Source organism: Cardiocondyla obscurior, linkage group LG22 (genome assembly GCF_019399895.1).
Source record: "Cardiocondyla obscurior isolate alpha-2009 linkage group LG22, Cobs3.1, whole genome shotgun sequence".
In the NCBI taxonomy this organism is placed as follows: Eukaryota; Metazoa; Arthropoda; class Insecta; order Hymenoptera; family Formicidae; genus Cardiocondyla; species Cardiocondyla obscurior.
In genome coordinates this window covers 3,235,747-3,260,345 of record NC_091885.1, presented here as the reverse complement: position 1 = coordinate 3,260,345, position 24,599 = coordinate 3,235,747, and the positions used below count along the sequence as shown (strand labels likewise).

Here is a 24,599-nt window from a genome sequence, read left to right as displayed (position 1 = left end):
GGTTATGCGCTGTTACGAAAAAGAATGAGTCTATCCGATCGATCGTTAATTGCGATCGTCGTGGGCAGCGTCGATTATCGTGAGCATAAAGGAGAAGAGTATAAATTATAAATATATATATATACATATATATATATCTATATCGATTAAAAAGATTAGTATCGCGGAACTTATTAGCGATGGCATTCGCGATACAGGCTCGCGCGGTGGATCGATCGGGAGTCTCGAAAATGGGAGTGCACCATATGCCATACGGGAATAAACTGGCGCGGCTCGCACGGGAGCGAGAGAGAAAGATGAGGAGAGGAAGATTGCCGTGTGTAAAGCCCTTTGAACATTGTGGCGGGACGAAGAATTGCAAACGAGGAAGAAACGCCGGATGATCGAATGTCAGACGGAGCAGGTGCCGCGACAAAGTTACCCGTTTTACATTGCGCTTTATTTTGCATTCTATTCCGTTTGACCCGCGCGATACACCTCCGCGAATCAATCATAACGCGATATCGTCACGGGTGCCGTTATCGTTTCCCCGATGTAATTGTGTCGTCGCGCACGCTACATATTTAATAACAATAATTGCAGGCCATAGGCGTAGGCAACGCGTTGACGCGTAAAGTGAGGAAATTAATACCGTCGGCTTTACATTTCCCGACTATCTCAATCTTTATTTATTCGACTATTATTTTATTTTATTTTATTTTATTTTATTTTATTTTACGTCTTTGAGATCGTTATTTTTATACACATTTATGCGAGACTTAAGAATAATAGACCTTTTTTTCTTTTTTAGAAATTTACATATATAAATTTTATAGACATCTGATGATTACAAATTTTTATTATCATCGCGAGCCCGCTTGATTTCGAAATAGAAATCGTGGAAAAGAATGCCATCGTCGACCGGGGGGGAATCGTGTTCCTTGGACTCTTAATTTTCTCGAATACGATTTATCGCGCGCACGGCCGCTTTTTTTTTCTTTCTTTTTTTTTTATTTTTATTTACGACCTAATTTTCGGCATTATTGCCGGCCGTGGACATTGACGTGGCGTCAACTACAGAGAGCAACGCGGCTCGATCTGACACCTAATTTCTCGTTCTTCCCGACAGCGACATAAACTGTAATGAGGATAGGGATCGTATCCGATGCCGATAAATACCTCTGATGACTCGGCCGCTGCCGTAGGGTCCCTGATCTTTTTAAACTTCGGAAACCCTTTCCCGTAATCTGGGAGGAGAACGGTCATTAAAGTCAAGCGGCGCCTCCTCGATTTTCTGAGGAATGTCACGCCCTTTCTTCTGAAGGGAACTATGTCCTCGTGGTCGAGTTTTTAAAATAAAATAACCTCGTGAAAGTCTTTAACCCTTACGTTACATTTATCGTCACCTAATATTTGAACAAGATTTGAACAACGTTTGCGAATATTTTCTGCTAAAAAAAAAAATTGTTAACGATCTCTTTACCGCGTTACGTGTAATTTTTTAAAGAAAATAATTCGATTAGATTATTTTTGAGGCTCGCTCGAAGAGAAGCTAAATCTACGACGATCTAGAGAGCTCGGAAGTGACCAATTCTCGGAATCACGAAACAACATGCTCGAGCTCGAGCTCGACGAGCGCACTTAAAAAAAAAACGTAAACAAACTCGGCGTCGAGCGTCCAGCATCGAGCTCGGCGCTTCCAGGAACTGCTCGCGAACTTTTTTCTTTTCTATTCTCGCGAGAAAGACAGCGTGCAATTGACGATCGAATCTATTGACCGTCTTTTTTTCCTCGAGGGACCGAAATCTCTCGCGTATTTTAGTCTAGTTGCGAAGGTCCGTGCGCGTGGACGTGCTTTCAATCGCTCCGCAACTACGCGCATTTTCGTGCGTTAATAAAAAGTGCCGTATACAAATAAGTGTCGACGTCGCCGACACGAGAAACGAACGATCATTTTTCGTACTCCGGTATCATTCTACTCGTCGTTCCGCGCTTCGTTTCGCGCCTCGAAAAAGTGGCTTTGGAGAGACAAGGTTATGTCGCCGGCGGAACGCACGGAGCGTCCGACCTGAACATCGTCTGCGTCCGACGTGAACTTTGCCGCGTCCGGCATTTCCGACCCGCTTCACTCATCATCGCCTTCAGTGGGTTCCCGGCGATCGCCATTGCCAGAGTGAGACTCCGTCAGCGGGTTTCGACCTCGCCCGTCTTCTCCGTCGCGTCAGAGGTTCTCATCCCGGTTCGAGCAAGCGAGGACTTCGAGGAAAGTTAAAGTGCGCGGGGAACATTTTGCATCCGAAACCTGGTGCTCGACGTATCGTGACGTCCCGTCTCATTCGCCTGCTCGGCCGCAAGTTTTTGTTGCCGTTCATTCCGCCGAGGATCGACCGAAAAATCAGAAAGGACTCTTGGACCGCGCTTCACATCGCAGCCAGTTTCTCGTCTCGGGATCGAGGACGACGAGAAGACCCAGCGGAAGTAAGCAAGGCTGCGAAAATCGGAAGTGCGAATTTATACAACGAATAATCGCCCGTCGCGCTTCTTAATTTTAATCGTGAGAAATCGCCGCGATAATCTTTCGGTCGTTTATTTCTCGGGTAACAGTGTTAATGATAGTGATTGTGATTATAAAAAAAAAAGCAGAGCAGTGTAACACAAGTGTCAAGCGACGGGAAGTGCTACAAGACGTCAGGATAATCCAGCGACCACCAAAGAAGGAAGGAAGGAAGGACGGAAGGATGAAAAATAATCTATCTCAACCGGAAGATACAAATTGTAAGTAAACTGGCAACACGCCGTCTGGTGTAGATTACTCATTTATAATTTTTATAATTATAAAACATAATTAATGTATTAAACGTATGAGTAGACAAAATGTATATTGTACAAACGGGGAAAATTATTATATTAAAAAAAAAAAAAAAAAAAAAAAACATAGAGCAACACTTTCTGCTTTCGATCGTTTCATCTACTGATCTATAAGACTAATGACCGACGGTCTCGATCGACGGTGTGTCCTCGAACTTAACTCCGGGAAATATGGTGGTCGTATGTCACGTTGACGACAGGGCAGCTGCTTTCGATCGGTGGCAGGCGTCTTATCGAACCGTTTCGTACGGCGATACGCCGGTTAAGTGTGACGGTCAGGAAAAGAAGGAACCACGCCGGCGACGAGAGAGAGAGAGAGCGGGTTTTCTCAAAGGCCGTTTATCGGACGATTTACAGCTTCTCAGCAACCTTGCGGCGACAACGACCGGCTCGTAATTTGTTTATCCATATTGTCGCTCGTTAGCAGCTGTGCGGTAGTCGAGAGTTATGCTCGACGAAAGGAAAGGTCGCGTAGCGGCGCGAGAAATCGATGTCGCCTCGTTTCCGTGACATATGAGACAATCAGACGAATTCTAACCCTGCATGTGATTTCAGAATGATAACACGTGTTCGGATCGTTGGAAAAAAATATTTTTTTCTTTTTCTCTTGGCTCTTGCCTATAATTATCAAGTGTCTTAGCGTCATGAGCGTTTCGAGTAGTATTTCGGAGATCTGCGTTCAGATACTATGACAAAAATGTCTAATTTTTTTTATATACGCATATATCTTCGCAACCTTTAATACATGAACGGATATATATTACAGGCAGAACGGTTGTTTATGCAAGTCTCAGATTTTTTAATTGCTCTCGAGTTAGCTGAATAATTAAATTTGTTTTTATTTTCCGTTTTTTAAATATAAATAACGTGCCGTTATATATAAAAAAAAAAAAAATGTCGGGACGCGTGATGTAACGAAGTGACATTTTCCGCGCGAGGAGAATAAAAATCTTGTGCAATTGAGCGACGGGTGGTCAAATGGAGGGATATATATCCGTCGTTCTCCGTAGCGATCGTTTAGCGATGCAGCGGCGACAGGCACCTCGTGGTTGTCAGCAGGACTTGCGCGCCCGCGTCTCCTCCCGCAGGATATTTTGGCTCACATAGCGCGGATAATCCGGCTTAATGTCCTCCTTGACGTGAATGAGAGCGGCGTCTCGTTTATCGCGACCGAATGCGCCGTCGAGCCGAGATCCCCGTCTCCGTTCTCGCTCGCGTCGAAATTCGACGGGGAACGTCTCAACGGACAGACAGTAGGCAGATGCTACCAGAAAATCCCCATGATACCTTTGACGTCGCGAGACGAACGACCGGCCTTTCTCAGTAACCGCCTTCGATCGATATTAAGCGGCCCTTATTTCGCGAACTTTTTCCTTTATTTTATTTTATTTTTTTGAATTAAATATTGATCAACTTAATTTTATTCGACAGTTCTGAATAAAAAGAACTCTTCTAATATAATTTTTGAATTAAATATTGATTGACTTAATTTTATTCGACGGATAAGTTCTGAATAAAAAAAAAAAATACTCTTCTAATATAATTTTTATCATGATATTTTTTTATTAAATAATTTTGTAAATTAATATTTTTTTAATTTTTTTATTTTCTTTTATCTGCGTTTTAATTATTGGGTGATGCAATGTGGGTTTAAAGCGTTTCGGTTAGAAGTCAGCCGCAGATTTTGGTTCTTAAATTCAGATGTGAGATAGGAGAGATAGAAATATTTCTTTATTTGCTGTTATTAATGGTTATCGCTGGAACAGTCTATAGACGCTTCGCGTATCTCTAATTATATCATAATACCTTGTTAATCTATTTTCTCAAACTTGAGGAAGTTATAATGTTTAATTATAGTAATTGATTTTTATTTCGCCGTAAGAAACTCTTCCCGTTGAAGTGTGCCGATAAGTTTCGGAGTGTAATAGAGCTTCTTAAATATCTTAAACATTCTGCGGCTTCAGTGCGATGGAACTTGGAAAACGTATTTTACGAAGTAGCTTTTAACAATGTGTTAAACATTACGTTATAGATACGATTATTTTATTAAAATAGTAAATGTGTTTTATGTCAAATACAAATGTGCTATATTTTGACGGCGCCACGATGAACGTACATACGTATATTAATTTCTAAATCACGTTTACTATTTTACAAATAATCTTACATTGTTTAATCTAATTTACTTTTTACTAAAGAATTCTCAATTTATTATAATGCATATAATATGTCATGCGTTTTATTATTATTAGTATACATGGCAGTATTTCATTAATCAAAATGCACGTATTTTTTAAACTTGTTTGTTTCCCGATTTTTTTCGAGAGTGTTTCGAAACATAAACAAGTACAGCTACTCCGCTTGTTTATTTTATTTTATTTTATTTTATTATACTATTAGCACCTGGAGGGCGATATCAATTCCGATGCGTGCGGAATCCCGAGGCGCGGGGAAGAGGAAAAAAAAAAAACAAAAAAAAGCACGTCGCACCTAACTTTTATTATAGAATCAGGGCGAGTTGCCGAAAAAAAATCGCGACGTCCGCGAACAGTTTTCCAGATCTCCCGCGGGCGAATATAGTTCTACGACGATCCCGGGCCTCTCTCGTTGCTGTCCCGGCTGATCGGAGAGAGAGGAGGGAGGGGGGGGGGAGAATCGTCGACTCCTGGCCCGGGGAACGAGGTCCGGTTTTTATTCCAGGGAACTGCGCGCCTCGGAGGCCAACGGCGCGTCCACCGTCTGACAGCGGCCGCGGGATTGACTCGTGCACGTTTCTATTCCGACTTTTCAGGATTCTACCAGGTGCCGTCGACGTGACTCGGCGGGGCCGGTCGCGCGACGTTCCTCGCGCGAATACGTGCGCGCCTCGCTTTCGTCCCGTTTAAGCTCGTCTCGGGAGCCCAGGAATCCTTCGACGGCGCGCGGAGGCGAGTTTTTCGCGAAGGCTCCTCGGACGAACGGCGTGTTCCCGGGGGTCTGTAAAGCTTAACGTTTTCATTCGGGCCGGCATCGCGCGTTATCTTCGCGAAGATAACGAGATTGCCCGTCCCGTGACGGGATAATACGTACTTTCGCCGATCGTCCCAGGGATTCACGCGCGAACGATACGAGTTTAATTGTAAGATAAGGGCGACGGCTGCGGAAAATGCATGGTAGCGTAAGGTGTACCTCGTTTAATCGAGTAAGACGATCTAATCGAACTGTACGTGTTGATCGGGGGTCTAGGCAGATGTTTCCTCAGATGAAGTTCCGAGTTTCCGGTCTGGACGCCAAGGCCAAGTACATCCTCCTGCTGGACATTGTCGCCGCCGACGACTACAGATACAAGTTCCACAACAGGTAGAGGTTTTGCGTGACGTACTGGAGAAGCGAAGGCGCTCGCAACTATGTAATTGTCCGCGGACAACTCGCTGTTAACGATCTCGTGCGGGTTTTTTTTTCGATGCCGCGTATCTTTCAGCGCGCGCGATACCGATCTTGATATCTCAGTCGACTTTGGTTTCAACGTTTCGAGAGTACTTATTAAATTCAAGTAGAAATTTCGTCAAATATACCTAACGATTAAGCGTCCCCTTCTTCGTTCGAGATCGTTAAGAATCAGTTGTCCGAGCGCGCCGCCTCCGAGAACGATGATTTCGAGCGCGATTTCTCTCCGTTTTTTCTTTTTTCTTTTTCTCCCCCCCTCTTCCCCTTACGGAGAGAGCGACGTGTAACGAAAACTCAGCAGTGAACGGCAAAACTAACGCATAGTTGTGTCTTTTTTTTTGCGATTGCAAAATTGTTCGCAGACGCATGTTTCCCGCGTATAAAGTGAGGGTGTTCGGGCTAGACAAGCAGGCTAGCTACATACTCCTAATGGACATCGTGGCATCGGACGAATGCCGATATAAATTTCACAACAGGTGATACCTTTGGCCCTGTGCGATCGTCCGCGGTCTTGGATCATATTCGTGCATTGTAAATCGAAGCCGCCGCCGGCACTTTCACGCCCGGAGAGCACTCCGGGAAATTAATTCGGCTCATTTACGTAATTATTTCTTTCGAAACGTAATGACGTTACTTGAAAAGAAAATTTTTTTTTCCAAATTAATTAAATTCCGCAATGATCCCGGACCGATTCCGATCGCGATTATTAACCATTACCTGTAAACCAGGAGACTCTCTCCTGAAATAAGTGTGGAGCGTGCGCTGCGAACAATTCCTCATACTCGTCGAAGATAATTTATTCGCAATCCTGTACGACCTTATCGCGATCTCAAATACGATTAATCCATCCCGCCGTGCGTAACGAGCTCAACGCGTTACATAGAAAGAAAAAAAGAAAAAAAAAATTAGATAAAAATAAAAAAAAAACGGAGAGTCGGTTGGTAGTACTTGGAAAAATTCACTCGCAAATATTTAATTAGTAAATGTTTGTATTTGTATATACTTTCGCGAAGCGATATTTATAAAAAGAATAATAAATGTTTGATTCTCTCGCAGAAGTGCCGAGTAAGGGAAGGGTTCCATGGGAAATTATTTCGACTTGTATGGGGATCGCAAGCCTTCACATTAAGCTAACCGAGATGCTTCGTGAGTTTCGCGTATATCTCTCAAAATTCTTTATGTACTTCAAATATTATAATTCTCTCGTGAAAGAATCCTCCGGCCGCGCTGCTCGCGTGCTAATGATCGTTTAATATTTCGACATGTCGCGGCTCGCGATTTAAAAAAAAAAAAAAAAAAAAAAAAAAGAAATTGACTCTCGCGTGTTTGCCCGCGTGCTTGTCGTTTAAAAGTTTTCTCTCGAATTTGGCGCGCCGGCAAATATTTGCTTAGCTGCAAAAGTGAACAACCGTGTATTTCTTTCACGTACTTTCGCGCGCGCTCCTTGGCGGCACGGCGAAGACTTTTTTTCGCAACGAACATCCCGGATCCCCCGGCTCCTTCCGATAGATGGAAAAAGAAAGAAAGAGAAGAGGGGGGGGTAGGGGGAAGGGGAAGGAAAAGAGATTAGCCACGATTAGCGATCTCCGTCTCGAGAAAACTCTCCTCGCGAGGCATCTCGGGTGTTGTACCGACCGTCCGGACGATCGAAACGCAGACCACAATGAACGATTACATCACGTTTGGCGACCGCGCGGCCACTTTGGAACTCGTCGAACGAGTTCTTCCTTCGGTCCTTCGCGCTCCTCGAGTTTTGACCCACCTGCGACGACGGGAAAGAGCACGAACGCGGCGGACACGCCTCTCTTAAAAGACAACAATCGCGTCTGGCTTGACGCTCGCGGCGGCCGGGTCGAGGCTGCTCGAGCCAACGGGAACCGGCACCGGTCATTTCGAACCTTCTCGGCTCGTTGCCGAATCTAGATCAATTGCTTTCGTCGTCCCGCGTTCGAGAGGGCATGCACGAGCGGCGGGCCCGCGCGCCCGCCGGCTCTCCGCGATGAAATTGTTGGAATCCCCCCGGCCTCGATTATCGGAGGCACGATTAGCGCGGTTCTCGTATCAAATTATAGTCGAGTTTCGCTGAATACATCGAATAAAGAGAGCAGCCGGCGAATTGTAATCCGGTTTAGATAATTTGCCATCGCGTGGAAGGATGTAAATTAAATATTTTCCACCGGCCGTTTTATCGTAGGAAGTTGAAATCGGTACGGTAGTCTACGTTTAAAGTAAATTCCGGCCTTTGTGGCCGGTCGGGGGAGATTTTCTTATGGTCTGCGTTTCGATTACGTGCGATTAGTCCCGGATAACGATGAAGAGCTCGATACCTTCATCGTTGTCGAGGCGGTGTTTACACAGCGGACCTGCACCTCGGCGAGCTTTCTAATACGTATTTTTTTTTTCTTTCCATGCGCGTGTTGCAAGCAGTAGGTGGATGGTAGCGGGCAAAGCGGACCCAGAAATGCCGAAGAGGATGTACATACATCCGGACTCACCGAGCAGCGGCGAACAGTGGATGCAGAAGGTCGTGAGCTTCCACAAGCTCAAGCTCACCAACAACATCAGCGACAAGCACGGCTTTGTAAGTACTGTACGTAACGCCAACCAAACAATTACTTACTTACTAGCTACTTTTAAGCTTTGCTCCTCTAGTTTGCAATTAATCGCTAACTTAGACCTGTCTGCAAAGTGCGCGACAGGCCGATTTAGAAAGAAAAAAAAAGAATCGCGGCACGGCTGCGATCGACGTTGCATGCACGCAAGGCACTTATCCTCGACAGATATCTCGCGTCGATGACGATTAGCGGAAATAAATAATAAAAAGGAAAGGAAAATGCCGGGCTTAAACGACAATATCTGCCTTTCGTTACGTTATAGAATTCGTAAGTGTTAATTGCCGTGGCAAGAAACCGACGGGTGGAAGATTAACGGTAATTAATCGAGATTAATTTAGAGACGCGCCGGTTTTGAGTTCTGGTTAATCCTCGCGGGTAGTCGCGCGTATACCGAGCGAAAGAGGCTCTCCGGGATTCGTGAAATCAATTGGGGGAAACCGGAAACGGAGCAGTCGCGTTCCTTCGAAGCCGCCTTGACGGAGCCCGTCAGGCGCGCGCGATCGGATTTCCGGCGCGGATGCCTAACCGCAGCGTAATCCTGGGATTAAGTTATCGCGATGGATTTCGCCGTCAAGTAGTTTCGCTCTTACTCCCCTTCCGCTCTCTACCTCCTCCCCCCTCGCGCTTCTCGTCCGCCTCGCGCTCCTCTTATTCGTCTTTTTCCTCTCTATTAGCCTTCGGCCGCTTGTCTCCTCGTTCTCTCTTCCTCTTCTCTCCTCCGCTCCTCCCTTAGCTCTCGTCTTTTCTTTCTCTTCGACACGGGGTGCGCGGAAGCCAGCATTAAAGAAGCCTGTCCCCTTTCCACGGCCGGTGGTAGCTCTGTCTCTTTTTCTCCACCTCGTCCTTTTTTGCGAATCCTTTTTGCGGCAGTCCGTCGGCGCCCTTTGAAGGATCTTGCATCGCTGGCTCGTGAAATCTAGTCCTTCCTTACTCAGAGCCCACCCGATGTCAATGGCTGGCTGTGTCGTGCAGTGCGTGGCAGATCGACCTTTGTTAAGACCACTCTTCTGCCTCCACCGTCTTCTCTCCTGCAGTTCCTATTCTTTTTTTTTTTTCTTCTTCTTTCTAATCTCCTTTCTCTTTCAATGTCTCTCTTTCTCTTTCACGTAAATACTCTCATAAACACGTGTCTGCGAAGCTGGCACGGCATTTTACAAATATATATAAAAAGAACTAAAAGTTCTAATAGCACTTTGCACAGTTTTTGATAAAAATTAAATAGAGTTCCGCGTTTATTGTATTAAAAAGTAAAAAATTGAAAAAATACCGTGTTAACTTCGCGAACTTCGCCGCAGCGTTTCGTTTTTGTTTGCCGCGCCGGGATTTCCCGACAAAAGGCCCGGTGCATCTTCACCCCTCCCTCCCTCTTCTACCTTCTCTACCCTTAACACTAGGATTAGAGTCAAAAGGATTCCAAGTTGTTCGCGTTAATTTTTCGCTTCTGCTTTTTTATTTTTCCTTCTGGTTTTAAATTCGCAGCGACTAGACATCAAATAACCGAAAGCGTTGCACTTTAAGTCCGTTTATTTATAGCGTGTTACCGACTGCGTTATCGAAAATTGCGATCCTTAAAACGTTTTAACGCGAATATAATCGACGTATGAGTCGTACGTACTCGCGGTAAACGTCACTAATTTGTAACGGCGCTATTTGCCACCTGCGGAAATTTTTTTTATTCGCCGCTTTATCAGTTTCGTTGTCTTATTTTTGGCACTTTTACTTTATCGTCAAAGATATTAGTTCTCTTTTTATTATTATTATTAGTATTGCTTAAAAAGCTGGAATACATGTGTTTCTCATATCTGCTAATTGCGTTGCCGCAATTATTCTTTTTTTTTTTTCCTTTTTTTATTTCGAAATTTTATCGCACTCAAAAATAATTGGTTATTCGCGCGAGAAACTATTGAAATTACATAAACGAACCATTCACTTTCGGTTCTTACATTAAAGATAAAACTTACTAATAAAAAAAAAAAAAAGAACCAATTTTTTTTTTCGAAAGATAGAATCATAATTTCGTACATTTTTGCAAAGTTCGCAGATGTATGCGTGAGTATAAAACTTCGTGACTCAATTGTCTAAAGACATAGCCGTAAATAAGTGCTCTTGAGCGAACTTGAGATTTGAAATGAGTACGAGAAAAAGATTGCATGCGGGATGTCTCAACTCGTTCAATGATCCTCGCGAGCATACAATGCGAAGTTTTTTTTTTCTTTTTTTATTCTCTCTCTAAACTAAATTAAGCACGGACGTTCTAAATTTCTTTACTCGATTAAAGTTTTATTAATCCCCTCGAATGCGCGATGCGCACAAAAATATTTGAAACAACGTCGATATCTCGATGAAGTAACGTACACTAATATTTTTTTTTCCTTTTTTCCTGTCGTGTACAAAAAAATGTGAACGCGTCACAACGACATACTTAGTTCACTATCTCCCGCGCCCGCGAACAGATAGCATTGCTACCAGCGAGCCAAGTTTTATTTATTACGCGCGAATCCGCGCGTGTGTCCCCGACGAGCTTTTACTTTTCGTTATTGCGAAGTCTCGTTTATATCGCGCACGCAACGCAACGCACACGTGTACGCGTTACCGACCCTCCCGCACACGTGTGCGAAGGACCGGCGGGAGGGCACGGGGAGTCGGTGTGGGCAAAGGGTGGATTGCATCACGCGCTTTCGCGATGACGTGTAGCGCGGCAGAAAGATATCACTGCGAAAGTTGTTAGGTCCCTTCGTCGTCAAGCAATTGAAAGCTTCTCGCTCGCCCTCTTCTCCGCCATCTCCCTCTCGTTGTTTCACTTTCTTGCCCTTCAGCCTCTTCTCCCTTTTTTTTTTTTCCTTTTCTCGAAGCGTGAATTTATCCACCTCGCCCTATTCCGCGAAGTCGTGATCGTTTGGTAGTAGTACTTGCGCCGGCAAAGAAAATAGCGCGCTTGATGTGGAAGGCGGCGAAGTTAAGACGGGAGAAAAAGAAAGAAACAAAGAAAGAGAGAGACGCGACGAAGAAGTGAGTTCTTCCGCGATGATAGGCCAAGTTGCTGCTAGCGAGCAGGTATATCGAGTCTGAATGAAGACGACGGCAAACTATAATAGCCCAAGACTAGAGCACACCCGACGAAAGGGTGAGCATACACGCTTACATATTTCATGTGCGATATATACAGGTGCCAAAGCGCACGCGTGTACGTGGATTACGGCCACACCGATATGGAAACGTCGAACGCCCATCGCGCGAGCTTGTGTGCACGCAGCCGGGATTAAATCTTGCTCTTCGCTTTCGATCTTAACGCGCTTTTCCCTGTGTCTCGCGCGTACGCCACGCGGTTTGCTCTTCTAATTTGCGTCATTAGAGCCGCGCGACGAGGGGAGACCAGCGGGAGGGGAAGGAAACGAAAGGGGCTCGCTTTAAGAGATTGCGCCGCAGAATCATGTTTAGGTAAAACATTTATCAGCGCTAATTAGTAACGCAATCTCCTTAAACAAAGAATAATTAAGTAATTCGTTTAAACTTTTTTTTTCCTTTTTTTTTTAATGAAACGGAAAGTACACGAAGAGGTCCCGAAGTGGTTTTCAAAATTGTCAGCTGGACTGTCTTTGACGTCGAGCGTTAGAAATCCGCGGGCGAAAAGCGCAGTTGTCAATCAAGCACGGATTAATTTTATTAACACAACCGGACAGCTAACGATAGTTTTAATGTACACACGACGCGTACAATCTTCCAATCTTCTCGGCTGTGTCTTTGATAAATACACGCTGCCGTTTAATACGACAAATAATCGATCGTGATATTTAGTGACTCAATTTCCAGCGCCGAAGGAGCGAGTCGAACGTGCGAGGGAACGACTGGTTTAAAAAGTACCGGGGAGCATGATTAATTCATACGCATGTAATGACACGCGTCGCAATGATTCGTTATCGAACTGTAATAATTATCCCGCTTCGTTGTGCGTGACAGCTGTTCTACATTTGAAATTTATTCAACGCTTTTAGATCTTAAATGCCACAATAAAGCGCGCTAGGAGCACCCGTCAGCGACTCGCGCGTAAAGAAATTAGTATTTACGGTGACAGCGTTAATTTATTACGGTGTACGTATATCTTTCGATAATTTCGGGCCGACTCGGCCGATTCCTTCGATTATCAATCGGATATAAATTATCGCCGATCGAAGATACACGGGGTATTCGTCAGCCCCTTAGCGAACGCGTAATAAAAATTTGTTAGAGAGGAGTACTCGCGTCGTTAACGAGACACGCGTATAATCGACCGACAGCGAAAAGTACCAGATCAACCTCGCCGTTGAAGCGATCCGAGTCCGCGCTCTCTTGTGTTCGCGCTCTTATCAGAACCGGACGACCGGTCTTTCCGATCTGAAAATCGGTCGGCGCGCGCGATTCGAGCGCGGTGCTGATCGATCGCAATCTCGGGGACTGGCAGCGCTCTAAATCAATCTCCATCGATAAATAATAACCGTCAGAGGGGCCCCGTTCTGCCTTCTCGTTTCCCTCCTTTCCCCGCGTCTCTCCCAGCCACCGACCCCCGGCCGTAGTATCCGCCCGCTCACGATCGGGTTTCAGCGAAACGTCGAGCGAGAGAGCCGCGCCGGGGCCCCCGTAACGGCCGATCATCGATAATTATACGCGTGGAAATTATGCCGGGGCCCCCGTACGCCGGGCCCCCGCGCTCTCGAACCCCATCCGGTGGTCTACGTCTCAATACGGCGGTACGCGCTTGACACGTTCGCCACCACACGCAAAGCGCATTTACACTTGGAGCGTGCGTGAGCTGCAAGATGTTGCCCTCCGCCTCCCTTTTCGTTCCTCTCGTCTCTCGCCCACGGCATCGGTGCGCCGTGTGCGTACGAGACTCGTCGCCGCTCGGCGATTTATTCGGCGTTGATCGTTGGGTGATTTTTTGTTTCTTTATTTACTTAGATTTTTTTTTTCTTTTTTTTCTCTGGATTAAAGGCACTTGGCAATGATACATTTTTACGTGAACTTAGAGATTCGTAGAGCGACGTCTTATAAGTTAACGGAACAGAATTAAATCAAATTAAATTCAAGAATTTAAATGCGATACAAAATTAATTAACGAGCCAGTGCGTATAATAATCGCGGATGTATCGAATGTTAATCGAGTACTTTCGTACAAAGCGGCTCGTTGCTCCTTTTAAAATGACGGTCACCTAAATATTACAATCTATCTTTCCGGATTCGGTTTAAAGAAAACAACGTGTCGCGCACCTTTTTTATCGCGCCGATAAACAATCGTGCTCGCTTAACAAATTTGCTTCCATTTGTATTCATACGGATCGCTTTTACGGATACGCTTTTGAAATAGCGTGAAAAAACACGTAATCCCTCAAAAGACTTTCGAAGCAAATCTTTCGTAAACCTGGAAAGGGTTGGGCCAGGTGAAAAGGCCTGTCATCTATTAGCCGCGGCAAGAAAGGGGTTTGAGAGATATTTTCAAGAGGCATTTTCTGGGCTCGTGCACAAACTGGATCCTGTCTCTTCGCCGAAGTAGAGAAAAAAAAAAGAAAGAGAAGAAGAGAGAGAAGAAAAGAGATAGAGAGTAATAGGTATAGCCCTTAAAAGCGGAAGACGCACGCCCGCTGCCCCGTCACACGATGTAGGTGAACCATGCCTAATGTCGTGGCCACATTACCTTTCGACAACAATCTGCCCTCCGCTCGCTCACCTTCTCTCTCTTTCTCGATACCTTCCCCCCCGCCCCCCGTTCCGTTTTTACATTCGTCTCTCTCCCTCGTAAGTGTTCACCGTGTCCTGTGGGTCCTTCCGAGATGTCTTCGAGGGCGATCTCGAGGGAGAGGACGTAGGCCCCGCGAGTAAATATCGGTGAAAGGCTGCCGAGGACCGCAAACAGGAAACTGACGGTGCGTTACCCGAACGGTCGGAGGCATCCTGGCGACGACAGCGGTTGAAAAGGACCTCGTTACTCCCGTTTTAAAGCGACACCGCGTGCGCTTCTTCAGGCGCTAGTAAGCATTAGGCGTGGGAATATTTGACAGGATGAAAGGCCCCGTAGGGGCGTATCTGTTTTTAAATAGAGTCTGTGATATACCGCGGTCCCGTAACACGTCCCTGCACCTTGTGCGTATAAATGAATTTTCCTCACGAGCCGTCTCCCTTAAAAAGTGAACGGGATCCTTTCGCTCCCGGCATAACACGCTCGCATAACTTTATAAGCCGCATTGTTCGAAATATATATATATGTATCGTATCCTCGCGTTCTTTGTACTAGTTCCGAGTGCAATTCGGTGGCAAGATATCGCCGCTCTTTATTAATTATCGGCGATCGCGCTTTTTATTCGCGGTCGAGATCGCGTTATCGTCATTACGGCTCTTCGTTAATGAAGTAGTTCGATTCGGCGAGCGAGAGAGCCGCCTTCACCGCGGGACACCCGAAATACTGGAAATACTGGAATCGCGGACGACTTTCCTTCACATCGCCGGAGAATCGTCTCTTAGACGCCTTCTCCCGCTTCGATTGCCGCTCCTCGATAAAATACTTTCAACTGACACTCGTCCTTACTCCTGCATTCTCTAACGATTTCATTGTTTCGACATTGTTCTCTAACTTGTTGCTCGTACCTCTTTTTTTTTTTTTTTTTTTTTTAAAGCCGTCGGAGTTTGAATGCAAGTCCGCGTTGATATTTACGAAGCGTTCGCGGGAAATAAAACAGTCGCGTTACAAGAACTGATGTCTTGATCGAACGAGCAATATTGAAAGGCGCAAAAAGAAAATTTTTTTCTGCATTATTTATATTTTTAAACTACGTAATGCTTTTTTCCGGAAATATATCGCCCGCCAGTTTATAATAATGATCTCACGATCCTCGCAGACGAGCGTAATACGAGTCGAGTAACCAGTCGCGACAATTTCTTTTCCGTTTTTCTTCCGCTATCTGGATGCAGCTCGTCTACCATGACCTACATCCCGCGGATGACATTCTGATGAATCCGTCCGGCGAAGGTACCGCCGAGAAACTATTTCATAGGCGCGAAATTTCGGTATCGCTCAATACGTGCTCGACATATCGCTCGGAATTCCGTTCGAAATCAATTTCCAATTTTCGCCCGGCCATCGCGCGTGCACAACCACAGCCAGCGTCCGCATCCTCGGTGTTTGTATGCGCGTACAAGCGCAGAGGAAAAAAAAAAAAAAAAAGAGAGAGAAAAAAAATAAAAGCATCGAGAAAGCGTGGAAGGGGGTGGGGAAAGGGGAGAACTCCTTTTTCAATTTTCCGAAAAAAATTAAAATAGGGAACAATCGGGTCTGCCGAACGGAGAGCGACCGAAACTCGATCAAATGTGCCTCGCAGCTTTAATTATCAAGCGCCCAGCGGCGGAGCTTACAGAAGCGCAGACAAACGGCGCTCGTGATTTGTTTAGTAATGGATACGTGCCCGTAGTGTGGTGTACGTTGACATTCAGCGATAGACCGATATGGAACGCGGCTTATCCGCGAGATAGCATTTCCCATTCGCTCGCCTCGCGCGCCCTCCGGCCTTCCCGTGATTTTTTTCCTCCCGCGGTGAGCTGGCCGCGCATTCTCCGCGTAAGGATGCGAATCATGTTCTAAGATAATATTTAATACGGCCCGCGTTTACGACATGGGTTTCGATTGTTTGCCCGAGGATAGGCCGCCGACCGCGGCCCTCGTAACCGAGCGTACATGTGTATTCGCGCCGCGTGCAAACGAGACACGCGCGGTTATCCGCAAGCCGAGCACGCTCCGCGAGGAGAGCGACGCGAGAAGACGCGCGAGCGGCGTATCGGGTATTAGATATACGTGAGCCTAGATCGCCTCGATGTCTCGGTCCCGGCTGGTTGCGTGCGTCGCGTGCACGCACACGCACCGGCGCTCGTTCATTACGACGGCTTCGCGTGTCCGGAGGCGCCGTTCATGCGTGCGTGCGAAAACGAGCGAGCTTCGACTCTCGGCGGTGGGCTTCGGGGGCCATTTTGCCGTGTGCACCGTGCGAGAAACACCGATTCGATACGTGTCGCGTCGCGGACGTTAAAGCCGCGATCCGAACGCGCTTGTACGCCTCGACCCGTTTTCACGGGGATCAGTCACGAAGATCGCAACGAGATTGCGCCGGGGATCGTATCGGTCGACACGGAAGAAGCGCCGCGAGAGAGACAGAGAGAGAAATTCCTGGCTTCGCCGACGACTCTGCGTGGCACGATAAATTTTTCTTTTTTTTTTTTTATTTCTTATATATATATTTTTAAGAACACGTTCGGCACTCGTGCGCGTTTATTTCGCCTTCGTACGAAACGCACAATTCTTGTCCACTATGAGATACGAGAACGAGCCAATTGAAAAGGCCGGATAAATTCGATCGGTCCCAGAGACCTTCGCGTCGCGAGATCGCCGCGTTTATATATATCTACGCTCGCGCGTCGTTGACGATTACGACCGCCGCGATTTTTGCAATTTCCGTAAGTTATCGCGGCCCCGAAGAGACCGTTCCGGTTTTATAGGCACGCGTTTTGTCATTATTTACGGCGCATAAATTGCCGTTTAATATTCTCCCCGCGCGTTCCAATAATCCCGGTGTCCTTTCGTCGCGCGGACTCGCGCGCCGGGCATCCCTTGCGTGTCGCAGCTTTGTTCTCGGCACCACTCATATTTACCTAATTATCAGGGAAGTGTATCCTTTATATTCTACCCACACGCGCTCTCCACGCTGCCGCGGGGTTTTTCAAGTTCATTAATATGACTCCCGCGGCCTCTTCGTGCTTTTACTGCCAGCGGTCGGCCGCGTCCTTTGCCTTCAATTTTATCGCTCTCCTTATTTACATAGCGATAAGCTTTCGTCGAGCGTGTTCGGTCGAGAGTACCGCGCGATGAGCGATAAATAACAAATTAATAGCAATTCGACGGGATAATTTTTCCGGTTCTGCCGTACATTGTTTTTTCTCACCACTGTAAATCACGGCGGCCAAAAATAAAAAAAAAAAAAAAATCGCGGTTATACAGCGAGCGTTGCGGGAAATCTTTTTCTCCCCAACCCGCCATTCTTCCTTAATCGCGGCATCGAAAGAGCAATTTTTCCGCGCACCACCGCATTCCTTTACATAATTTTCAATTTTCGCCTTATCGAGTGGCGTCAAGCCGATCTGCGTTGTGCGTCACGCCCGCGTTCGCAGACTCCGTGTAAAAAAAAGAAAAAAAGAGAGAGAGGGAAGGGGGAGGAAAAAAAAAAAACCCTGGCTCGCCTCGCACGCAGGCATTACTAAATCATTTGCTCGCGGCTGCGTTTCGCACGCACTCCGCAAATTTCCCTGGGGGCTCGCCCTCCGGTAACAATCGAGCGCGAATTCTACTACGAATTCTAGTCGATACGAAAAGAAAAGAGGTTCTCTCCCTCCCTCCCCCTCTCCCCGTCCCGCGCATTATCGTCCGACGGAGCGGATATTTTCGGTATAGTCAAAAGGAAACTTCTGCGTTTCTTTATTCAATGGCGATTTCTCTATCCCCTTTCTCTCTTACCCCGTTCGCGCTGCACACATCTCGGGATCGATTTTCGCGGTTGGCGCACGTCGGCGTGCAAATTCCTGCATCTTTAACGAGCGTGCCGTTAACAACGGACACCCGTAATAACCGAGTTAAATCCCGGCGCGATCGAAGAATGCATATCGAAAATGTATACCGTGCCCCCGCTATTTCTCGCTCCCGGGGTACCCTATACTTTCGACGTCGCATACCGCTCGTTTGCTCGGCTTCAACGTTTACTTAAGACACTCCGAATTAACGAGCGCGCGAGCGCGCGCTCATTTGCAGCTTCACGGCGGGCTGATGCCTCAGCGTTTGACCTATCTCTTAAAATTTTATGACTCCCGAGAAACCGAGGAGAGGCGACCGATCCCGGGACGTGACGCGGGCACGTTTCGCGGACGGGGGGAGGGAGGAAAGGGGGGGCTCCCGGGATGAACGGGCACCGCGGATTAAACGGCGATTAACGACCGTGCATTCCGTATCAAGACATCATCGTGCATCATCCGCGGCGCACGAAGACCGGGCGCGGTGTTGTGCCGGGCAATTTGCGTCCGTCGAGCGAGAAACGGGCGTGGAATCCAGTCCGAGGCCGCCGCGGTGGCTTCTGATCGTTATAATGAATGGGATAATGACATAACGGGGCACCGGCCCGGGGAACGAGAACGCGCCCGGGTCCTAACGTCGTAATTATTACTTTCGGCTCGCTCGTTTCCTCGACGTTCGCCCGGCCCCGCGCTTCCTCTTCACCCCCTCGCGTTTCTCCCGCGAGCTTTTTTCCTCCGGCGCGAGAAAACGGCGTCACCGGAATTGCGCGAGAGGAAGAGAGACCCTCCCCTTCGGTATTTTGATCGGCCGCGAAATGAGAGATAACAGTCGGCGCCTACTACGTCGCGTTCGCCAAGATAATCGCAGACGGCGGCCCCGCGAAAAATCGCAGGCCGGAGAACAATGACGCCGACAGCTGCAGAACTAGGCGAATCCGAAAGCAGCCGCGCGCGCTCGCACGTGAAATTTTCAGTCGGAAACGCGACAGGTGACGTATTCGCGTAACGACCTACAAATTGAATATTAAAGCGCGGAAGAGAGCGGCGTTGCGCGTGGCGGAGAAACGAGGGCGGAAATATCAGAGGAGGCGGCTGAAAATGTCAAGCAAATAACTCTTTCAAGAGAATCCTTCTCCCGCGGGTTAATTAACAGCTAACGCCGTTCGTTATCTATCGTAGATTCTAAACTACATTCGTGGGGGTCCGCCCACCTAACGTGCATTTTATGCATTCTTTATACGCGCAAAAATTCTCTCTTTTTTTTTTTTTTTTAATTACAATTTATCAAAGATTAACCGGGTATGTGTATCTCAAGTTTCACATTCCATTATTCCATAAATAGACGGTACGCCGTGCGTTCTCTTTGTCGACTTGTCTTAAATACCGAGCTCGTTTTGTCTCGTTTCGCGAGAAAACCGCACTCGTGGTCTCAATTTAGCGGCGATTAAATCCGCGGAGTCGCAGGTTCCCGGAAAAAAAAAAATAAAAAATAAAATAAAGCGCTGGTAGTCTGTTAATCGTTCGGCAGGCAAGTGTAGCGTGCGTTGATTAACGAACGGCGGAAAGGAGGGCTCTCAGTTAGCGCGGGCGTGGAATCGGCGCGAAAAAAAAAGGGAGATAGCAAAGCTCCACCGTCAGTGGAATTAACTTACGGCCTTAATCTTCATTCAACGCGACGGTGACCCTCGCCGCATCTTGCGGCTTGAAAAGCTCCTTATTAAAAATCTACGTGCTTAACGTTGCTATCAGATTTCCCTTTTCCTCTTTCGCTTCCGTATCTTACATCGTATTTGCCGTTTTTGTGTCAGTCACTTCATATTGATCCTCCCGCGCCGATGTATCGTACGTAAAGTTTACCGAACTTGCGTTACTTACAAAGAGGACCGAGTGGAAGCGTCGCGCATAAGTGAGCAAGTCTTGATAAATAAATCAGAGAGCGGTCAACAGTTGGCGAACGCCTCTCCGCTCACCAACTCGCCCGGCTGCGTGTAAATGTTGCAACTGTTATCACCGCCGTCTACTTCCTCCTCCAAGTTTTCGCGCGCTGCAAGCCGTGTGACAGCTGTCACTCACCGGGCATGCATCATCCATGAGGCTGGCATATTATTCCAACCAACGGCATTCATTTCGCAAGGTCGATTATTTCACGCGTATATATATGTGCGTGCACGCGCGTGCTAACGCCGACCGGGCCTCCGCCAGCGAAACCAGCCCACTCCCGCTTCCAGCGATCTGATCGGAACCGATGAATTTTCCACACGCGTCCGCGTTACCGGCGACAATTGAATTATCGAAGGCTTTCGTAAAATCCCGAGCGCGTGAAACGCGCGCTCGAAGACGCGAAATCTTGGAGAATAAATCGCGCTTTCGCTGCAAATCGTTAATTAGTTCGATTATGTCGTTACGTTTGTACTTTGATATACATTTCTCTAGTGGCATTTTTTTTATCTTGCTTCTTTAAAAAAAAAATTTAGGGGATAATTCAAAGGGTGCAGTTATTATCAGTCGCCGTTGTTACGCAATTGCTCGATTCGACGTTGGGGTGAGATTGGCGATTAAATTAAAGCGAGGTGGAGGAGCGCAAAAGTTGAGCCCCGCGGCATTTCACTTTCCCGATTTCGCCAACGGAGACTCCGCTCGTGAGAGGAAGCCATAAATTGATCTTAACGAAAAGAGAATTCCGGGCGAAGTTGAAACGAGATAGGAATGAGTTTCGCTGGGGTCACCGATGGATTTCCACGGTAAGCTCCGTCTTCCTGTCTCTTTCTCTCCTTTTCCTCTTTCTTTCTCTCTTTCTGTCTCTTTCTAACGTGTACGCGCGATAGGGCGCCGAAGGGCGCGCAGGAAGATAGAGTAGGTCGGTTTAATAGAATCGAACAGGCGGTAAGGCGATCCCGGACGATCTGTCTTTTGCCACTGAACGGGCCAATCGAAACCCTCCTGGCGACGTCTGACGCGACATTTCCTCACCCCGCTCATCCACCTCTTAACATCGGCAAACAACCCTCGTACAACGTCCCTAACGGACGTCCGCGCGCTGTTTCGTGGGGTAAGACGTGCCCTCGCAATCCGAAAGTGATGGATTTCTCGTGATACTTCTTGCAGCGGGGTGAAAAATGTCGGCGCCATTTTGCCCAACGAAACACTTTAATTCTTTCATTTTTTTTCATCCCTCATCAATTTCAGCACTCTACGGTTCACCGCCGCCGTCGAAGCGTAAGACCGACAAGGCTCTCTTCCGTTCTCGTTCGACGCGTCGACTAAGTCGGAGCGACACCGCGAAAACCGTAACACGGCCTTTCGGGAGTTTTTTTTTCTTCTTTTCTTTTATTTAATTTATTATTTTATTTTTCGTACGGTAATTCGCCTCCCTCGCGAGTGCGTTGCACAATGTCGGCCTTAATCAATAATCACTATGCCGCAAAAATAATTAGCACCTCGGTCAAAAGCCTCCCGGCTTCACAATGAAACCGGCTACTTGCTTTCGCAATCGATAATCACGGCGCAATAATCATGCATCTGCGAAAGTTAACGCTGTTGTTTATGATTGCAAAAGAGCAACTCGTTTTACGTTTACAAAAATCTCCGGTCGTACTGGTATCGCGGATGAATTTCGAAAAAAGAAAAAGGGATATCCACGAAGAGAAAAGGGTCGCCGGGAATTTCTTAAAAGCACGATTACGCGTAGATAAAATATACGAAAGAATATAGACATTCCTGAATGTCGAAAGTCGCGGACGGGGAGAAATAAAAAGAAAGAAAAAAAGAAAAAAAAGTTCCTCGGAGATCCTGCAATTATAGCAAACCGCTCCTTGTCACGAAACATTTCCGAGCGCCGTTTCGTCTCTCCCGGTGCGAATTTCTATTCTTGCTCGTTCGCCTCGACGGCCGATTTTTTGCCGATTTACGCCACGGCGCGAAGATCGACCGCATCCTGGCAACCGAACTCCTGGGATACCCGTTTGTCCCCGTCGTTCCGCGAGAGCGAGATCGTTACGCGAAGTAACCGGCGGTAATAACCGTTAGGCGATCCTCAACGATCTCGAAATTACTGGCCGTGCCACTTTTCTATCGCCGCCGTGGGCGACGCCTTCGCGGTTTCTCGCAGCTCGTTCCCATTTTCCCCATTAATCTCCCTGGTCCCTCGGTCGATATTTTACGAGCCTCGAAGAGATTGTTCACACTTTTTGCCGCGCGCCGCGCCTACCCGCGCGAGGCCGGTCAGGAAGTTGTAATTACCCGATACGGACGGGGCTCGCGGGTGATCAGCGTAATCAGGGACCACCCTGTAAAACGGCTTTGAGGCCGATTTTCTCGGTCTCGAAATTCCCCGTCGGTCATCGTCGTTTCGAAATCCGTCAATAAAAACTAACGCGACGTTCATTAATAAGCCGATTACGGCCTCGACATTGGGAACAAGATATATATTTTACTTTTTTATTTTTCCTTATTACAAAATTTTTTTTTTTAAGCATTAAACGTGCTCGCCACGCGAAGAATACGTTTTCAGAAATGTTACCATAACTACGTGGATCGGTTCGTTCGCTCCACGTTTTGCAAAGCTTATACCTCGAGCCATCGTCGTGGCTGTGCATGCGAAGGGAAGGGAAAGTGCGCGTTACATCGAACCCCGATAATGCACAAAAAGAGGGAATTGCGGAGTATCGAAGCACCCAACGTATACGATTATACGTGGCGCAAATGTGGCCCGCGGTAGCAAACAATTCGCCGCGCCGGTGCTGCAAACGCGTAGGTACACATCAGGTAATACCCTTGATACCACGACTGTAATTTTCCTGACAAAGGGAAGCACTCGAAGAGGTGTAACACCGACGCGCTTCCTCGCCGCGGAATTTAAAGAGAATTCAAATCCGCGTCGCAGCGATACACCTGTAATTAACTGTCACGGCTCGTAAACTTTTCGAGCTCGAGAGCAATTGAATTTCAGATCGGTGATAATCGGTGCTTTAAAAGTAAATTCGGACTTCAACGAATTAATTAGAATACATTTATTTCGCTTAGTAATTTACGATGACGATTATCTTCTTCCCCCCCCTTTCCCCTTCCCGTCGAGCGTATCGATAAACCGAAAGTCGGGGGGTTGACTTTTCAAATTTGCCAAACGCCGAGAACAAAAGGCCTCGCTTAATGAAACTCGGAGCGGAAAGGGCCCACTCTCTCTTTCCACTTTCGGCGTACCTGCTCGAAGCAATCCAGAAAACGTTCATTCATACGGCGCTCTCTCGCTTCCTCGCTGCGAGAGCAAGAAAAGAATTGTGCTTTTTATTTAAACCGCCTGCCAGCCGATCCCTCGCCTTGCGGCGTACCTTTTAATTTTACTTTCTTCGCTCTGCTTTTACCACGCGTGGCGACGTCGTTATCTCCTTCTCGGCTCTTCCTTTCTAGTCCGCGACAAAACAGTGCGTTTGTTGCACCGCTTCGTCGCATTCGTCATTCCGAGCTTATCTAACACTGGCGCGTCGATTCTTAAAAAAGAAAGGAAAAAAAAAAAAGAGGAAAAAGAACTGAAAATGCACGTTCCCTTTCCTGATTAGCAAGCAAACGCACAATAATGTTTTCTCAAATAGTCCCCGCATTCCATCGCAGGAGCGCCACGCAAAGTTTCCTCAGCGATATCGAATAATCGCCTCCGATCTTTCCGGAATAAACAACATAATTTAGAAAGACCATTCGCTTCAAGCGCTAGAACAAATATTTCACTCCGCGCACCGTGGAGGAGAAGAGGGTAAATATATCTGCGATCTATGTAGTTTCGGCCTGACTCGCCAGATTTTCTATTCTTGCGTCACCGTCATACGCTTTTTTTTTTTTATTTTATATATTTTTTTCTCTAATTTTTTTTTTTTTTTCCCGCCGACGCGATGGCCTTTATCCTTCTATTTTTTCCGACCACACCATTTTCTGCGGGGGAAAAAAAAAAAGGGTGCATTCACGGGTTTTTATCGTATCAATTTTTTTTTGGGGGCGCTGCTCTTTTCCTCCACAGCGAACAATTTCGCCGCTGTAATTTTAAATGTAAATACAGAAACGGGATGGAGTGACGCACGCACACGGCCCTACGGTTATCGGGATCGATTGCGAATCGGGAACAATTCAAATATATCGCGTGATAAT

The 24,599-nt window shown here is 46.9% G+C and overlaps 1 protein-coding gene across 4 annotated transcripts in view; it reads left to right on the top strand.

The window, feature by feature from the left end:
- The window catches only part of Bi (T-box transcription factor bifid), an 88,346-nt gene that overhangs the window by 15,009 nt on the left and 48,738 nt on the right, over positions 1 to 24,599 (top strand). The window contains exons 3-4 of one of the 4 annotated variants that reach the window (XM_070671151.1): positions 6,636 to 6,749; positions 8,701 to 8,854. In XM_070671151.1, coding sequence (XP_070527252.1) covers positions 6,636 to 6,749; positions 8,701 to 8,854 — 268 coding nt within the window. Of the gene's footprint in view, positions 1 to 6,072; positions 6,187 to 6,635; positions 6,750 to 8,700; positions 8,864 to 24,599 lie in introns of all 4 variants that reach the window. The other 3 variants (XM_070671149.1, XM_070671150.1, XM_070671147.1) reach the window with 3 other exon arrangements.